General features: G+C 38.9%; 1 protein-coding gene across 1 annotated transcript; it reads right to left on the bottom strand.

Annotated features, from left to right (window-relative positions):
- Positions 1 to 1,709: 1,709 nt before the first annotated feature.
- LOC128780153 (zinc finger protein 383-like) lies at positions 1,710 to 20,317 on the bottom strand. The gene is made up of 6 exons (XM_071220497.1): positions 20,303 to 20,317; positions 17,533 to 17,659; positions 9,341 to 9,414; positions 6,997 to 7,113; positions 2,534 to 2,726; positions 1,710 to 2,335 (listed from the first exon to the last, which is right to left on the bottom strand). The coding sequence occupies exons 1-6, from the start codon at positions 20,315 to 20,317 to the stop codon at positions 1,710 to 1,712; spliced, it is 1,152 nt and encodes a 383-aa protein (XP_071076598.1).

The raw sequence follows: 20,317 nt of genomic DNA, 5'->3' as shown, positions 1-20,317 counted from the left end.
GGACACCAAGGAAAGAAACTGCTAATGCCATCATTGTACTACATTGCCCAGTTACACATTGTTATCTATAAACTTGAGTGACGTTAAAGACGTAAACATGTTCCAGTATATTCAACTTTATTAATCAAAATATAAATTCACACAGCATCTAAATAAAGAATCACAATACAATTAATTGTGTTACCATTTGTCAGAACACACATTGCAAACACTTGGGGAGTGTTACTGTTCTTGTATTAAATGACCCTATAGTGCAGTTCTTTGGTTTTCTTACTGGAGGCTACCTGCTGAGCAAATGGGGAAGTACAAGGTTAGGCACTGAGGGATGAAGTGTCCACATTCCCTCACACATTAGTGATGGCTTTCTTATTGCAACCACACCAACTAAGAATCAACTATGACTACCATGAAGACACACCAGGATTTTAATAAGTTGACATTTTCTTTAAAGGCATGTTGACAAAAGTACTTACAATTTATAATGTTCCTATGTCTTACTATAGTGCAAAGTAGGATACTTTCATCATGACATGCAACAAAATTCTGAGTAACCTAAAAACAGCAACTTCAGTTAGATTTCTTCATACATAGTGCATTACAGTGTCCTCAATATTCTATGCTAATGCAATTATGAGTTAAGCTCAGCTCATATACAACTGTTCACAGGTTAAGGAACCAACAATCAGCCCACTGATTTCACACACACCAGGAATAAAATCATAGTAGCATCAACTGACAGGAGACTGGACTCAATTTAATATTTCCTTCTCAAAATATTTCAAATGGTGTCAATATACAATAGTTTCTACTCTGAGTAATTATATATATCTAGACATCCATTCCCTTGACATTTTGAAGCACACTGAAAACTAAAGATTGGTGTTTTTAAACTTTGGATGATTGTCTATAGGAAGTATTCTGATGTAGAGCAATATCTGAAACCTATCATTAACTTTTTACTGTGAATTATGATGTTTTGAGTCTCTTTTCCAATTACATACATTCCTGATTTTCACACCTTTCAAGCCACTTGCAGGTAAAAATTCGTGGGGTTATGGGAACTGTGTAATTTCACAGAAGTCATTCATTGTTTATGAATGTAGAAATCCACCCCACTGTTCATTCCTTGAAATATAATGAGGCTGCTGGTCCACCTATATGATTTTCTACAATTTCCCTTTTCATGTTTTTTTATTGTGTGAATTCTGATATGCCATATGAGAATAGAATGTTTAAAAAAAGGTGCTTTAAAATGTTGAGTACATTTTGAATATAGATTAAATCTTGCCACAATCTCTACATTTGTACAGTTTTTCTCCAGATAGATGTCTCTCCAATTGGGTAAGGTAGCTCTGATGAATAAAAGACTTGTTATATACACTACTTTTATATGGTTTCTCTCCAGTACAAATGACCGGGCGTCAAAATGTTTTGCTGCATAGTCCACATTTATAAGCCTTCTGTCCTGTATGAATTCTCTAAAATTTACTAAGGATTGGAAGTGGCTAAAGGCTATATCCCATCATGTACATTTCAAAGGATTCTCTAGAGTATAAAGATATTTTATGATGAATGAACACTGAGGACTGCTTAAAGCCCTTACCACGTGAGGTATATAAGTAGGGCATTCCTTCAGTGTAAATGATTGGATGTTGAGGACGGTTTGAGGACTGTAAAAGTGCCTTATCACATGGTGTACACTTACAAGGTTAGACACCAATATGAATTTTCTGGTGCCAAGAAAGCTTACAGGTCCGGTTAAAGGCTTCACCACATATTTTACATATATAAGGCTTTTCTCCACTGTGAATATTCTGATGCTGAGTAACGATTGTGGTCCAGCTAAAGGCTTTGCCACATTGTGTACATTCATGAGGCTTCTCTCCAGTATGAACTCTCTGATGGCAAGTAAGGGTTGAGGAGCATGTAAATGCTTTGCCACATTGAGTACATTTAAAAGGCTTTTCGCCAGTATGAATTATCTGATGTTGTGTAAGTTGTGAGCTCCACCTAAAGGCTTTCCCACATTCTCTGCACATATAAGGCTTTTCACAAGTAGGAATAGTGTGATGCTGGGCAAGATTATAGGACTCTGTAAAGGCACTGCCACCTTCACTACCTTGGAAAAATTTCTCTCTTCTATGAATTTTCTGATTATCTCTGAAATTTGAGGACTGGGTAAAAGCTTTAGCACATTCTCTACATTTATCAGGCTTGTCTCCAGTGTGGATTTTGTGATGATTGGGAAGGGCTGAGGTAATCCAAAATGCTTTTCCACATTCATTACATATATCAGGATTCTGTCCAGGATAACCTTTTTTATGTGGAGTTACACCTGAAAACCAATGACCTGTTTTACCACAGTCTTTACATGTGTGTTCTTTCCTGGGACAAACTTTTTCAAGTGCATTTGGATTAGATATTTGATTGAAGAATTTTCTGCATGGTAAATATTTATAAACTTTCTCCCTGACAGTAATATTCATTGCTTCAGTGCTATTTGAAGATTGCTTGAAATGTTTGATATTTTTACTTTGCTGGTTTGTCTTCTCCACAATAGGATAAACGTGATGAGTACTCTGATTTGACATTTGGTCAAAGCCTTTTCCACCTTTGTACTGGCTGTTGGGAAGCTGACTCTTGTGATGTACATTAGGATTTGACACGTGGTTAAAATTCTTCCAATGTTCATTGTACTGACTACTTCTATCCTCATCACATGCACTCTGGTAATCATTGAACACAGAAAGGCCGTTAGTGACATCCAGAATTTCATTAATCATGTGCCCTTACTCCCAAATAACCATTCTGTGATCCCTATTACACCATGGTTGTTGTATTAAAACTCAGTCCCAAGTTAATGAAAATAGTATACAGTGGAAGAAAAGAAAATACTATTTCTAACAGAGTATAATATTTCCTTAGGAAAGGGACTGTCAAATTTATCCCACTTAAGCTTTATACATGCATAGGAAATCAAAACATTTTACAAATGACTGACTGAAAATTTACTCCTACTCTACATGTTAAACATTTCAAATGATTACCCACAGCACAAATTATGAGATTTCCTATATTTTCCAGCCTGTGTTTAGAACAGGGGTATCAGTTGCATTTTAATCGGGTCGACACATGAGCTTTGCAGTTGCCCTCAATGGTCTGAAAGTACTTTTAGGGCTGTATAAATGTAACTACTCCTAAACTAGGGCAAAGGAACTTGGCACTCTTGCCAGGTAGAAGCAAGTTGCAGAGCCAGGTAAAACAAGGTGGAGGGTCGGAATCGGCCCACAGGCATTGTGTTTGCCACATGTGCTTTACAAGAACACATAAACTTAGAATATTGTTTTCAGTCTTCCTACATGGAAACCAATTGCTCTGAAAATGTAACTGACCTAAACTGGAAGCTTCCCAAAATTGGAAGTATTTTTCACATCTTTAGATAACAAGGATTTTATCATGAACAATTTTCCAAAGTTAGATCTCTCCATTTACACATCCTTTCTTTCTAGTCACACACTTCCTTATCACTATCAAAGACACCTCTCATATCTTACCGATGTTGCTCTAAAGAATAAATCTTCATGGGGAGAAAAGGCATACAACTGTAATTGAATAACAATAAAAAAAAAAGAATAAATCTTCCATGCTTGATCTTTGCGAGAAGTCCTGGTTGTCTGCAGATGACACAGCTGAAAGACACAAAATAAAGGTTCACAGGTGTGACACACAGGTCAACGTACATGGAACTTAGGAGGAATTTTTAAACAAATCACATGCTTGAGTACATCAAAAAACTTTAAATGTTTGCAGCAGGACCAAATGTGGTTCAATGAGAAAAAGTCACAGGAAAGTAGAACAGTAGCTCCTCACACTTGGCAACCACTGTGCTCACTTCCCCTAACACACAGTGGCAACTGTAGAAGAAATCTCCCCATTCCCAGCTGTTTTCTAGACAGACAGCAGATGCAGCGTGTTCCATGATGTCACTGTTTTCCTGCATCTTCAGAATTCGTGTTTCTGTACTGGAAGACACAGAGTGCTCAGCCAGAACAGCACACGTTTAACACTTTAAAGTGCGCTGTAAAAAGAAAGAGTAACAGTTGAAACACCACAGAAACCACTGGACGGAAGACCAATATCAAACATAAAAAACCAGCATGGCCTTTGAAAAAGAAACAGACACTATATTAAACTTGAAACTTACACACACAGAAAAACAGATGCACAAACCCTTGTGTTTACAAAATTAGAGTTTAAACCAGGGGTGACTGTTATTTATTTTATTCTCTTACCTGGAGAAAGGAAGTTCATAAAGCCTAGTTCTTCATAATTCTGAACCTCAACAAATATATCAAGAAGGAAATAGGAAACCAAGGTCAGATCAGGAAAGTAAATCTATGTATAAAAACTGACTCTACCTATATTGAAATATATTAATTACTTGATAAGAATTGAAAATACCCACCTGAAAACAGAAACATAGAAAAATATGACAAGTACTTAATATCGGCAAGTCTCTGAATGACCAAGACAAAAATGAAAAGAGAGAAAATGTAAAAATAAGCCAAACAGAAAATTGGAACCTGAAGAACAGAATACTCCAATTTAAAAATACATTAAAATACAGAAACATCGATCGGTTGCCACTTCATGTCCCCATCCAGGACCCTGGCTCAGAACCCAGGCATGTTCCTTGTCCCAGAAGTGATCCAGCGATCTGGGCTTTGAGGGAAAACGTCCTAAATCTCCGAAACGGGCTGTATCTGTCCTCTGCATGCCCAATACCTCTCACTCAGTGGCCCAGGAAAAGCAAAAGGATATTTTCTTTCCACATGCTTTTATTGTTGATCAAGTACAGTTGACTCTATTTTCCTCCCATCAGTCTCCCCACCCCAGCTATTCCCACTTACCGCCTGGATCCTACCCCATTTGGTTTTGTCCATGTGTCATTTATACATGTTCCTCAGAACTCTTGCCCCCTTTTCCCCCCATTATCCCCTCACAACTCCCTTCAGATTGCTCTCAGTTTCTTCTTTATTTAACCGTTTCTGGTTACATTTGGCTTGCTTCTTTGTTTTGTTCATTAGGTTCCCCTTATAGGTGAGATCATATGGTATTTGTCTTTCACTGCCTGCCTCATTTCACTTAGCAAAATGCCGTGTAGGTCCATCCATGCTGTCGCAAAGGGTAGTACTTCCTTCTACCCTAGAACCCTGAAACACCAGGTCAAAAGAACCTACGTACTCCAATGTTCATAACAGCACAATTTACAATAGGAAATGCTGGAAACAACCTAAGTGCCCATCAGTAAATGAATGGATCAAAAAACTATGGGAAATGTATGATCATAAGACATTTTGAAGTGAAATACAAAAGTACCATGTCTCATGTGGTGGAGGTACATTGTGTTATGAGAAAAATCGCTGAGTCTAAACTTTGTAGGGTCTCCTTTGAAGCCCCCATAGGGTTAGAAATTATAAGTCAGAAAACATGACTACTGCCGCCCGGGTTCCTGGGATTTCTGTGACAAATTCCAGCATCTCAACCACTTCCTTTATCAACTCCATTCATGACACCAAAAAAAAAAAAAAAAGCTTAAGGTACAATATCTGAGCAACACGCACAGGTTTTTCCAGGTCCTTGAAGTAATGCAAGAGGAGCCAGATCATGGTGGCCCCCAGGGTCCAAGGGGATGAGTTTGACACCAAATGCTAATAGAATGACAGAGGCCACTGGAGTAAAAACAGAATTCTGAAAGCATGTACATACATGGGATACTGTTAGAGACCAGCTGCCCCTCTATGACAGCAACAGAAATAAACCTGGGCTTTGCAAAATCCTTTCCATTGAAGCACAGTTTCCCAAACCAACCTTTAATGTCTGCCTTCCTCTGTGACCTTTGGGTTTCTCAACTCTGATATCTGCATCTCCATTCCCACCTACCTGGGAGGGCAGATAGTGACTTTTTTCTGCAAACATCCCAGCACCACTTCATTTGCTCCAAAAAGGTGACCAGGACTGGCTTAGAAACAACAAGACCTGTGTACAAAATAAATGCTAGTAGTTATGGGGAACTGTTCCAAGCGTGGGAAATGTGGCCCAGCCCCCACTCGGAATAGCCAGTGGGGAGCAAGGTTGGCGGGCAGGACCCAGGCCAATGGACAGGTTCTCCTGTGGGCAATCAGGCCTGCATTGTACATCGGCTGCTATGATACTTGCTTTTGCTAAAATTCCCTCAACCTGAATGGAGGCAGCCAATGTTTACTGAGTATCTTTAACTTCCTAAAGTCTGTGCTAAACCACCCAAGTATGGAATGTAACCAGTTCAACCACTTTCCCCCTTGATCTGTAACACCCTTCTCTTTGAAGTAATTACCAGTATTCTGTCCTCTGTTGTCAGTAAAAGGTAATCACCTGTGGTGAACCTGTGCATAGTAAATGAGGACCATCCTTGATGTAATGTGTATAGAAAAGCAATAAAAGCCTGTCCAGGAAGGGGTTAGCTCTGTCTCTTGGGCTCTCTCTAGCCCTCTCGCACAATCTCACTTAGACAGTGGCAATGCCGCCACTTTTTCTCCACTGGATTTCTGTAGTTTGTGTGTATGTGTCTATTGCAGCCACAACATAGGTTCCTGCGGGCCAGATCCACATCAATTAGTTTTTAAAGATTCCCCATTTCCAATTCATGCTGTGCAGAGGTAAGGAGACAGCAAGAAAATTAATGTGTTTCACAAGATCATTTTCTAAAATCCTGTTTGTGGACAGCACCTTAATTATTCTAACAACATGTAATTTTTTTTGGACAATGAGTTCCTAATGACTATAGTTCTCAAAGTCATTATTTTCTGCGCGAGATAACTTCCAAGTACTCCCCTGTGAGCATGATTTTGCAAGTCTACCATACAAAGTAGAGTCCCCGAAAGATGTTAAAGTAAGAAAACAAAATCTTGTGGGTGGAGCAGGAACTCTGAAAAAAGTCTGCCTCATCAGGGAGACCACGTTGCTGTAGTTCTCCAACATCACATCCGCATACAATTTCCGCTGAGGTGGGTCCAGGCAATCCCACTCCTCTCTCAGGAGGTCTACAGACACATCCTTGAAGGTCAAGGATGGCTGAGGAAAAAAAGAGGCACATTTTGCAAGGAGACACCAGCAGAGTTCTCAGTGTCATCTAACATGAAAAGTGTTATAAGTGGGTTTGACCTAGGAGCTATCCTGCATCTTTTTGTAAGGTCATCATGACCTTCTAACCTTCTAATGTATTTTCTAACACTGAGAAAGGAGGATAATACATACACACAAATCTACTGCAAAGACACTACTTTTCAGGAAAATACATTTTAAACTGAAGGAAGAGACACAGGCATATGGTTTGTTGAGTGTTGTATTTCTATCATTGAGAATCAGCCGTGTATACTTCTCAGCTACAAAAGGCATGGTGAGTTGTAAGTGTAAGTAACTTCTTCAGGTTCAATTCATGCAACAAGAAATCTAGTTTTGTTAAAATGCAGATTCTGATTCAGGAGTTGTGAGAGGAGCCTGTGTTTCCACATTTTTCACAGGCTCACTTGTTTAAGTTCCTTTTAATAATTATGCTGTTACAATTGTCCCATTTGTTTCCTCCCTTTTATCTCCGTCCAACCTGAAATCCCACTCCTCTACAATTCCTTGACTAAGTTCATGTGCATGGGGCATACAAGTAAGTTCTATGACCTCTCCATTTCTTAGACTATACTAAATTGCCCCTATTTGTACCAACCATTTATGCTTCCTGTTCCCTGTACCTTCTCCCCCATTCTCCCCTCACCCCCACCCAGCTCATCACCCTCCATATGATCTTCATTGCTGTGATTTTCTTCCTGTTCTAGTTGTTTATTTTGTTTTTCTTTTGTATACGTTCAGTTGTTAATGTTGTGAGTTTGTCTTTATTTCTCTGTTTATATTTTTGATCATCTTTTTTTGTTAGATTCAGCCCCCTGAACATTTCATATAAGAGCTTGGTGATGATGAACTCCTTTAACTTGACCTATGTGGGAAGCACTTGATTTGTCCTTCCATTCTAAGTCATAGCTTTACTGGTTAGATTAAACTGGGATATAGGTCTCAGCCTTACATGACTTTGAATGCTTGCCCCAGCCCCTTCTTGCCTGCAAGGTTTCATTTGACCTATCAGCTGCTAGTATTATGGGAAGCCCTTTGTAGGTAACTCTCCTTTTGTGTTGCTGCCTTTAAGATTCTCTCCTTATCTTTTATCTTGGTTAATGGAATTGTGATGTGTCTTGGTGTGTTCCTCCTGAGGGGCAACTTCTTTGGAACTCTGAGACCTTCCTTTACTTGCATGTCTATTTACTTCACTAGACTCGGTAAGTTTTCCTTCATTATTTTTCATATCAGTTTTTCATTTCATGCTTTTCCTCTTCTCCTTCTGGCACCCCAATGATTAGAATGTAGGAAGGTTTAAAGTTGTCCCAGAGGTTACTCATCCTCTCCTCATTTTCTTTTTTTGTTGAATTCTTGTTTCTTCATTCTATTCCAGTTGAATATTTATTTCTTCCTTCTAGTCCAAATTATTGATTTGAGTCCGGTTTCCTTCCATATACTGTTTGTCCCCCATATAGGTTTCTGTATTTTAATTTGTAGGGCCTGCACTTCTTCCTTTATTTTGTAGCTCTACTCACCCATTTCTGGGAGCACCCTGATTGTGTCCTGACTGGGAACTCAACCTGCAACTCTCTGGTTCACAGGATGCTTTAAACATGCCTAGTAAATCAATACATTTTACAAATTATTGACTGAAAATTTACTCCTACTCTACATTTTCAACAATTCAAATGATTACCCACAACACAATTATGAGATTTCCTAGATCTTCCAGACTGTCTTTAAACAGGGGTGGCAAAATCATTTTCACCGGCAGCTACATCAGCCTCACAGTAGCCTTCAGAGGGCTGAATGTAATTTCAAGACTGTATAAAGGTAAGTACTCCTTAACTAGGGGAAAGGAGCTCGGGGCTGTTCCCAGGAAGAAAAGGTGCTGGGCAAGATTTAACAACGTGGAGGGTCAGATTTGGCCCACATGCAGTGTGTTTGCACCTGTGCTTTACAAGAACACATACACTTAAAATATTGTTTTCAGTCTTCCGTCATGGAATTGAATTGATCTGCAAACATAACTGACTAAAGTGGAAGTTTCCCCAAATTTATACTATTTTTCATGTCTTTAGATAACAAGGATTTTATCATGAATAATTTTCCAAAGTTAGGTCTCTCCATTTACACATCTTTTCTTTCTTTCACATACTTCCTTATCAGTATCAAAAACAAACATCTCATATCTTACCGGTGTTGCTTTAAGGAATAAATCTTCTATTCCTGACCTTTGCAAGAAGTCCTGGTTGTCTGCAGATGACAAAGCTGAAAGACAGAAAATAAAGGTTCACAGGTGTGACACACAGGACAATATACATGGAACTTACAATGTTTTTTAAATCACATGGTTGAGTACGTCAAAAAACTTTAAATGGCACTTCCATTATTATTTTCAGAGGAAATTCCATACTGTTTTCCACAATGGCTGCACCAGTCTGCAGGGGGAAAATGCAGACAACTGTGCTTGAGTAACAATAAAAAAAAAATTTTTTTAAATGTTTGCAGCAGGACCAAGTGTGGCATAATGAGAAAAAGTCACGCAAAATTAGAACAACAGTTGCTCACATTGGTAACCATTGCGCTCACATCCCCTGGCACACAACAGAAATTGTAGAAGAAAACTCGCCATTTCCAGTTGTTTTGTAGACACATACACGGTCATGTGTTCACTGCTGTCACTGTTTTCCTGCATCTTCAAAAGATGTATTCCTGTTCTGCAGGACACAGAGTGCTCACACCATAACAGCACACCATGAACACGTTAAAGTGCACACTAAAAAGAAGGGTAATAGTTGAAACACCACAGAAACCACTGGAGTGAAGACCAATATCAAGCATGGGCTTTGAAAAAGAAACAGACACTAAACTTGAAACATACACAGAAAAAAAAAGCATCTCTTTAGAGGCTAGTGATGCTTAGCATTTTTTCATATGTCTGTGGGCACTTCCTTGGAGAAGTATCTGTTCAAGAGTTTGCCCATTTTTTAATTGGGTTGTTTGTCTTCCTGCAGTGGACTCGTGTGAATTCTTTATATATTTTGGAGATGAGGCCCTTGTCTGAGGTATCATTGGCAAATATGTTTTTCCACGCTGTAGGTTCTCTTCTCATTTTAATGCTGTTTCCTTTAGCCATTCAGAAGGCATCTCACACTGGTTAGAGTGGCGAACATAAACAAATCAACAAACAAATGCTGGAGAGGATGCGGAGAAAAGGGAACCCAGTACATTGTCGGTGAGAATGTAAACTGGTGAGGCCACTGTGGAAAACAGTATGGAATTTCCTCAGAAAACTAAAAATGGAACTGCCCTTTGACCTAGAAACTCTGCTGCTGGGATTATACTGTAAGAATCCTGAAACACCAATCTGAAAGAACCTATGCACTCCAGTGTGCATAGTAGCACAATTTACAATAGCCAAGTACTGGAAGCAACCTAAGTGTCCATCAGCAAATGAGTGGATCCAAAAACTATGGTACATTTACACAATGGAATTCTACGTAGCAGAGAGAAAGAAGGAGCTTGTACCCTTTGCGAGAGCATGGAGGGAAGTGGAAAGCATTATGCTAAGTGAAATAAGGCAGGCAGTGATGGACAAATACCATATGATCTCACCTTTGACTGGAATAAAATGAACAGAAGAAAAAAGCTAACAAAATATAACCAGAGATATTGAAGTTAAGTACAATCTAACAATAGACAGAGGGGAGTGAGGAAGGGATAACAGGGAGAGGAGTTTTCAGGAACCACTATAAAGGACACATGGATAAAATCAAGGGGGTGGAGGGAGGTGGGTTTGGTTTGGGTGGGGTGGAGGGGTGGACATAAAATGAAGACAACTGTAATTGAACAACAATGAAAGAAAGAAAGAAGAAAGAAGGAAGGAAGGAAGGAAGGAAGGAAGGAAGGAAGGAAGGAAGGAAGGAAAGGAAGGCAGGCAGGAAGGAAGGAAGAAAGAAAGAAAGAAAAGAAAAGAAAGAAGGAAAGAAGGAAAGAAAATCAAACACACAACCCCTTGTGTTTACAAAATTAGAGTTTAAACGAGGGGTGATGGTTATTTCTTTTTCTCTTAACTTGGAGAAGGCAAGTTCCTAAAGCCTACTTGTTTACAATTCTGAACTTCAGCAAATATATGAAGACAGGAAACAGAAAACCAAGGTCAAATCAGAAATCTGAAATGTACCTACAAAACCGACACTCCCTGTACTGAAATGTATTAATTTCAATTCACCTTCAACTTGATAAAGAAATGAAAATAACCACCTGAAAACAGAAACATAGGAAAACAAGACAACTACTTAATATCAGCAAGTCTATGAATGACAAAAATGAAAATGAGAAGATAGAAAATGTAAAAATAAGCAAACAGAAAATGGGAAGCTGAAGAACACAATATTCAAAATTAAAAATACATTAAAATACAGAAACCGATCGATTGTGACTTCATGTCCCTAACCAGGGCCTATGCCCAGAACACAGGCATGCTGCTTGTCCCAGAAATGATCCAGTGATCTTGGCTTTGAGGGAAAACATGCTAAATCTCTGAAACAAGCTGGATCTCTCCTCTGCATACCCTGTACCTCTCACTCAGTGGCCTAGGAAAAGGACATTTTTTTTCCTTTAAAAAAATATATTTTTTTATTGTTATTGAATTACTGTTGTATGCCTTTTCTCCCTATCCCTCCACCTCACCCCAGTTGAACCCACCTCCCTCCTTCGTCCACACCTCCACCCTCCCCCTTGATTTTGTTCATGAGTCCTTTATAGTAGTTCCTGTAATACCCTCTTCTCACTGTCCCCTCCCCACTCCCCCCTGGCTATTGTTAGATTGTTCTTAACTACAATATCTCTGGTTATATTTTGTGTCCTTTTTTCTTCTGTTGATTATGTTCCAGTTAAAGGTGAGACGATATGGTATTTGTCCTTCACCATCTGGCTTATTTAGCTTGGCATAATGCTCTCTAGTTCCATCCATGCTGTTGCAAAGGGTATAAGCTCCTTCTTTCTCTCTGCTGTGTAGAATTCCATTGTGTAAATATACCATAGCTTTTTGATCCACTCATAGGTAAAGGACATTTTCATTCCACATTTTTTTTTATTGTATTTCAAGTACAGTTGACTCCATTTTCCTCCCATCAGTTCCCCCAACCCAGCTATCCGCAATGACCACCTTGACCGAACCCCATTTGGTTTGACATGTGTCCTTTATACATGTTCCTCAGAACTGTTGCCTCTCCCCCCCCCACCCCAGTATCCCCTATGATCTCCCTTCTGGTTGCTGTCAGTTTCTTCTTCATTTCAATGTTTCTGGTTATATTTTGCTTGCTCCTTTTTTTTGTTCATTAGTTTCCCCTTATAAGTGAGATCATATGGTGTTTGTCTTTCACCGCCAGCCTTATTACACTTAGCATAATGCTGTGTATATCCATCCATGCTGTTACAAAGGGTAGGAGTTCCTTCTACCCTAAAAGCCTGAAACACCAAGTCAAAAGAACCTACGTACCCCAATGTTCATAGCAGCACAATATAGAATAGCCAAATGCTGGAAGCAACGTAAGTGCCCATCAGAAAATGAATGGATAAAAAAACTATGGAACATTTATGAGCATAGGACATTTTGAAGTGAAATAGAAAGGTAGAATGTCTCATCTTGTGGAGGTGCGTTGTGTTAAGAGAAAATCACTGAGTCTAAACTTTGTAGGGTCTTTTCTGAAGTACCCATAGGGTTAGAAATTATAAGTCAGAAAACATGCCACCTATAACCTTAAATGTAAATGGATTAAATGCTCCAATCAAAAAACATAGAATAGCTCAATGGATAAGAAAGAATGACCCACACATATGCTGCCTACAAGAGACCCACCTCAGGACAGAAGACCTAAGCAGAATAAATGTGAAGGGCTAGAAAAAAATATTCCAAACAAATGGACATGAAAAAAAGCAGGGGTAGCAATACTCATATCAGACAAAACAGACTTCAAAAAAAGGGCCATAAAGACAGACCCAGAAGGTCACCTCATAATACTCAAGGAAGAATCCACCAAAAAGACATAAACATTGTAAATGTACATGCTCCCAACATAGGAGCACCCAAATACATAGAGAAAATCTTGGAGGACTTCAAGAAAGATATTGACAGCAACACAATTATAGGAGGGGATTTTAATACCCCACTGTCAAAGATGGACAGATCTTCTAACCAAAATATCAACGAAGATATTGTGGCATTCAACAAGGCCTTGGATGAAATGGACTTAACTGATAAATAGAGAGCCTTTCATCCCAAAGAAGAAAAATACACATTCTTTTCAAATGCACATGGAATATTTTCAAAGATAGATCACATGATAGGACACAAAACAAGCCTCAACAAATTCAAGAAAATTGAAATCATATCAAGCATTTTCTCTGAACACAAGGGACTGAAACTAGAAACCAACCCCAAAGGAAAAAACCCAAAACACTCAAAATAATGGAGATTGAATAACATGCTATTAAACAATGAATGGGTGAAAAATGAGATCAGAGAAGAAATCAAAAAGTTTCTGCAAAAAAATGAAAATGAACCCACAACAATCCAAAACCTATCGGATACAGCAAAGGCAGTCCTGAGAGGGAAGTTTATAGCGATACAGGCCTACCTAAAAAGATTGAAACAACTCAAATAAACAACCTAACCATACAACTACAAGTACTTGAGGAACAACAACAAAGACAAACCAGAGCAAGTAGAAGGAAGGAAATAACCAAGATCAGAGCAGAATTAAATGACATAGAGACTAAAAGCACAATTGTAAGGATCAATGAATCCAGGAGTTGGTTCTTTGAAAAGATGAACAAAATCGACAAGCCCTAAAGCAGGCTCATCAAGAAAAAAAGAGAGAACACCGAAATAAACACAATCAGAAATGAAAGAGGAGAGACTACAACGGACACCACCGAGATAGAAAGTTCTTCATTACTGTGAAGAACTGTATGCCAGAAAATTTGAAAACCTAGGTGAAATGGATACATTTCTAGAAAAATATAATCTTCCAAAACTGAATGAAGAAGAAGCAGAAAACCTGAACAGACCAATAACAGCAGACGAAATTGAAGCAGTCATCAAAAAACTCCCATCACACAAAAGCCCTGGATCAGATGGTTTCACAGGAGAATTCTACAAAGCATTTAAGGAAGAGCTAACCCCTATCCTTCACAGACTATTCGAAAAAATACAAACTGATGGAAGACTCCCAAACTCTTTTTATGAAGCCAGCATCATCCTAATCCCAAAATCAGATAAAGACACAATGAAGAAAGAAAACTTCAGGCCAATATCGCTGATGAACATAGATGCTAAAATCCTCAACAAAATATTGGCAAACCTCATCCAGCAATACATTAAAAAGATCATCCACCATGACCAAGTGGGATTCATCCCAGGGATGCAAGGATGGTACAATATTCGCAAATCAATAAACATAATACATCACATCAAGAACAGCAAAGACAAAAATCACATGACATATCAACAGATGCGGAAAAAGCATTTGATAAAATACAGCACCTGTTTCTGATAAAAACACTCAGCAAAGTGGGAATAGAGGGAGCATTCCTCAACATAATAAAGGCCATATATGAGAGACCTACAGCCAACATCATACTCAATGGACAAAAACTTAGAGCTTTCCCACTAAGATCAGGAACAAGACAAGGATGCCCTCTCTCACCACTCCTATTCAACATAGTACTGGAAGTCCTAGCCACATCAATCAGACAAGAAAAAGCAATAAAAGGCATCCAAATTGGAAAGGAGGAAATGAAACTGTCACTGTTTGCAGATGACATGATAGTGTACATGGAAAATCCTATAGACTCCACCAAAAAACTACTCGACCTAATAAATGAATTTGGCAAAACAGCTGGATACAAAGTCAATACTCAGAAATCAAAGGCATTCCTGTACACTAACAACGAAACTGCAGAAACAGAAATCAGGAAAAAAATGCCATTTGATATAGCAACAAGAAAAATAAAGTACCTAGGAATCAACCTAACCAAGGAGGTTAAAGACCTGTACTCAGAAAACTACACAACACTGAAGAAAGAAATTAAGAAAGATACAAACAAATGGAAGCATTTACCATGTTCATGGATTGGAAGAATTAACATCATCAAAATGGCCATACTACCCAAAGCAATTTATAGATTCAATGCAATCCCTATTAGAGTACCCATGACATATTTCACAGATATAGAACAAACATTGCAGAAATTTATATGGGACCATAAACGACCCTGAATAGCTGAAGCAATTTTGAGGAAGAAGAACAAACCAGGAGGGATCACAATACCTGATATCAAACTGTATTACAAGGCCACTGTAATCAAAACAGCCTGGTACTAGCATAAAAACAGGCACATAGATCAATGGAACAGAACAGAGAGCCCGGAAATAAACTCAAGTCTTTACGGTCAATTAATATTTGACAAAGGAGGCAAAAGCATAAAATGGAGCAAAAACAGCCTCTTCAACAGATGGTGTTGAGAGATCCGGACAGCTACGTGCAAAAAAATGAAACTCCATCACCAACTTACGCCATACACAAAAATAAACTCAAGATGGATAAAAGAATTACATATAAGTGGTAACACCATAAAAGTCCTCGAGGAAAACATTGGCAGGAAAATCTCAGACATTCCACGCAGCAACATCCTCACAGATATGTCCCCTAAAGCAAGGGACATAAAGGAAAGAATAAACAAATGGGACCTCATCAAAATAAAAAGCTTCTGCAAGGCTAAAGAAAACAGCACCAAATTACAAAGAGAACCAACAGTATGGGAAAACATATTTGCCAATGATACCACAGACAAGGGCCTGATGTCCAAAATATATAAAGAACTCACACAACTGCACTCCAGGAAGACAAACAACCCAATTAAAAAATGGGCAAAGGACTTGAACAGACACTTCTCCAAGGAAGACATACAGAGGGCCCAGAGACATATGAAAAGATGCTCAGCATCACTGGCCATCAGAGAGATGCAAATTAAAACCACAATGAGGTACCATGTCACACCAGTCAGAGGGGCCAGCATAAACAAATCCACAATCAAATGTTGGAGAGGATGCGGAGAAAAGGGAACCCTAGTGCACTGTTGGTGGGAATGCAGACTGGCGAGGCCACTGTGCAAAACAGTATGGAATTTCCTCAGAAAACTAAAAATGGAACTTTCCTTTGACCCAGCAATTCCGCTGCTGGGATTATACCCTAAGAACCCTGAAACACCAATCCAAAAGAACCTGTGCACCCCAATGTTCATAGCAGCACAATTTACAATTGCCAAGTACTGGAAGCAACCGAAGTGCCCATCAGCAAACGAGTGGATCCAAAAACTATGGTATATTTACACAATGGAATTCTACGCAGCAGAGAGAAAGAAGGAGCTTATACCCTTTGCAACAGCATGGATGAAACTGGAGAGCATTATGCTAAGTGAAATAAGCCAGGCGGTGAGGGACAAATACCATATGATCTCACCTTTAACTGGAACATAATCAACGAAAGAAAAAAGCAAAAAAAATACAACCAGAGACATTGAGGTTGGGAACAGTCTAGCAGTGGCCGGGTGGGAGTGCGGTGGGGACAGTGGGAAGAGGGGATTGCAGGAACTATTATAAAGGACACATGGACAAATCTGGAGGGATGGTGGGGGTGGGGTATGGAGGTGGGCTCATTTGGGGTGGGGCGGAGGGAAGGGGAGAAAAGGCATACAACTGTAATTGAATAACAATAAAATTTTTTAAAAAATTAAAAAAAAAAAGAAATAAACCTGGGCTTTGCAAAATCCTTTCCATTGAAGCACAGTTTCCCAAACCAAACTTTAAGATCTGGCTTCCTCTGTGATCTCTGGGTTTCTCTACTTTGATATTTGTATCTCCATTCCTACTTACCTGGAAGGACAGATAGTGACTTTTTTATGAAAACATCCCAGCGCTCCTAAATTTGCTCCAAAAAGGTGACCAGGACTGGCTTAGAAACTACAAGCCCTGTGTACAAAATGAATATTATTAGTTTGTAAAGATTCCCCATTTCCAATCCATGATGTGCTCAGGTAAGATGATGGCAGGAAAATTAATATATTCTACACGATCTTTTTCTAAAATCCTATTTCTGGACAGCACCTTTATTATTCTAACAACAGAATTTTGGGGACAATGAGGTCCTAAGAACTATCGTTCTCAAAACCTTTATTTTCTAGACGAGATAACCTACAAGTTTTCCCCTGTGAGTATGAATCTGAAAATCTACCATACACAGTAGAGTCCCCAAAAGATGTTAAAGAAAGGGACCAAAATCTGGTGGGTGGAGCGGGAACTCTGAACGAAGTCTGCCTCACCCAGGGAGACCAGGTTGCTATAGATCTCCAACATCACGTCCGAGTACAATTTCTGCTGAGCTGGGTCCAGGCAATCCAACTCCTCCCAAGAGAAGTCTACAGACACGTCCTTGAAGATCAAGGATTGCTGAGGGAAAAAAAGAGGCACATTTTGCAAGGAGACACCAGCAGAGTTTTCAGTGTTATCTAACATGAAAAGAGTTACAAGTGCTTTTGACCTAGGAGATATCCTGCATCATTTTGTAAGGTCCGTATGACCCTGTAACACTCTAATATATTTTCTAACACCTACAAAGGAGGATAACACATGCACACAAACCTACTGTAGAGACATTACATTTCAGGAAAATACACTTTAAACTGAAAGAACAGACAGAGGCATATGGATTGCTGAGTGTTGTATTTCTATCATTCAGAATCAGCTGTGTATACTTCTCAGCTACAAAAGGCATGGTGAATTGTAAGTGTAAGTAACTTCTTCAGGTTTCATTCAGGCAATAAAGAATGTAGTTTTGGTGAAATGCACATTCTGATTCACGAGTTGGGGGAGGGGCCTGTGTTTGCACATTTTTCACAAGCTCACTTGTTTAAGTATGTTTTATTGATTATAGTCCTACAATTGTGCCATGTTTTTTCCCCTTTAAGCCTTCCACTGTGGAACTCCTCTCCCTCCCTAGTTCCCATACTAAGTTCATGACTATGGCTATAAAATAAGTTCTATGACTTCTCCATTTCAAATATTATTTTAAATCCCCATCTATTTTTTAAATTTATTTATTTTTATTCAGTTACAATTGTCTGCATTTTCTCCCCTTCCCTCTACTCCACATCAGCCAGTCCCACCTTCCTCCCCCTCCTCTCCCTCCCCCTTGATTTTGTCCTTGTGTCCTTTATAGTAGCTCCTATAGACCCCTCTCCCCACTATCCCCTCCCCACTCCCCTCTGGCTATTGTTACAATGTTCTTAATTTCAATGTCTCTGGTTATATTCTGTTTGCTTTTTTCTGTTGTTGATCACAGACAACCCAAATAAAAAATGGGCAAAGGACTTGAACAGACACTTCTCCAAGGAACACATACATAGGGCCCAGAGACATATGAAAGCATGCTCAACATCACCAGCCATCAGAGAGATGCAAATTAAAACCAAAATGAGGTACCATCTCACACCAGTCAGATACGCCAACATAAAGAAATCAACAAACAAAAGTTGAAGAGGATGTGGAGAAAAAATATAAGGATTATTCTTGATATGAGAATATTTTCTGAAACATACAGTAGATTGTAGACCTTGAGTTTCACTCCAAACTTGTGCTACACGTTTCAATAAAACACAGACAAATACACATAGAGACCTCATGGATGTTCACTGCTCTGTTTGTAACTGACAAGAATGAAAACATCTTAACAGTGAAATGACAAAATAACTCAATTGTTAACATTTTATGCACACAGTCAGACATACTCGTACATACGGAAAGTAGGTGCAAATGGAAAATAAGTGAGCACAGTATTTCTAGAACAATGTAATCAAGGTTATTTTGTGATTCCGTATATCTGGTGAATCTCTCTGTGAAAGACACCCTTTGTGTTTTACAAATACAATAAAGAGAAATACACACATAATGATAGGAACGCAATTACACCTATTGTTTCTCAAGTGTTTTATTTCTTTGAAAATGTTTCTGTATCATTAGAGAGGAAGATCTTACCAACTGAACTGAATTAAACGTGTGTCTATAATATGATTCTTGTAAAATTACCTGAAAATATGAAAGGTGATCATGTAGAGTATGATTGTGACATGAGTGTGCAATATAACAAAATTGTACAGGATCAGGGCATCACTGATTAAATCCTTCACGTCAAAAGCCAATAATATCTATGAAATAAATGTAGGGCCTTCATTTTCCAAAGCAAACAGAAGTTAAAGAGACAAGAATACTGTGCAGATGCTATGTGATAGTTTTTTCACATCGCTCAATAACTCCCTGCTACACTCTCATTAATCATAAAGGAAAACTATTAACTCTACACTGAAGAGAGCACATCAGGCAAGTGACTATCAGGTGGATTGGAACAATGGATATTTGCTGACAGATGCACACACAACACATGTCCTAATCGGTGTGTCACTACTGGCGAAATACATAAGAAAGTCACTATGTGAAAATAATCATTAGTAAACATTTATTTTATTAATGTCAACCCACAGGTGCCTCTCATATTCAGTACACTAATCATGTATTTAAATAGCAAGACTTTCTTACCAATCGAGGGACAAAGTGTATTCTATGACTCTTCCATTTCAGAACATTCAGAGCGATTCTTACTGGAAAATCTGCATTTCCTTACCTTGATGTACAGAGGTGATGCTGCAGCCACATCAACTTAAACATATATTTCCCTGCTCCACCAATACCCGAGCCTCTGACCCATCTCAAAAAATATATTGCACAAGGGTGCCACTCACGGTTGATCTGTGACAGAGGGGATGTGTTCAGTGTTTAAAGGTTATTAACTAAAGGCAGTAATTCCTGACCTCAGGCATCCTAGATAAAGATAGTGCACAGAGGCCCTGGGAAAAAGGAGAGAAGTACTGTACATAAACTACGGCCTCTGACCATCATAAACACAACAGGAAATAAGCAGATTAAAACAACCTCACTATCCAAGAACATCAGAGAGAAGAATGAAGGTTGCTGGTTTTTAATCCAATCATATTAGGAGGATAAGCAAGCACAGACTCTGACCCAGGACACATCTTTTACCTGAGAAGCTGCCAT

This window comes from Desmodus rotundus, unplaced genomic scaffold (genome assembly GCF_022682495.2).
Source record: "Desmodus rotundus isolate HL8 unplaced genomic scaffold, HLdesRot8A.1 manual_scaffold_57, whole genome shotgun sequence".
NCBI classification, from domain to species: Eukaryota; Metazoa; Chordata; class Mammalia; order Chiroptera; family Phyllostomidae; genus Desmodus; species Desmodus rotundus.
Note: the sequence above shows the minus strand (reverse complement) of the source record. Positions and strands in the feature narration are given on the sequence as shown.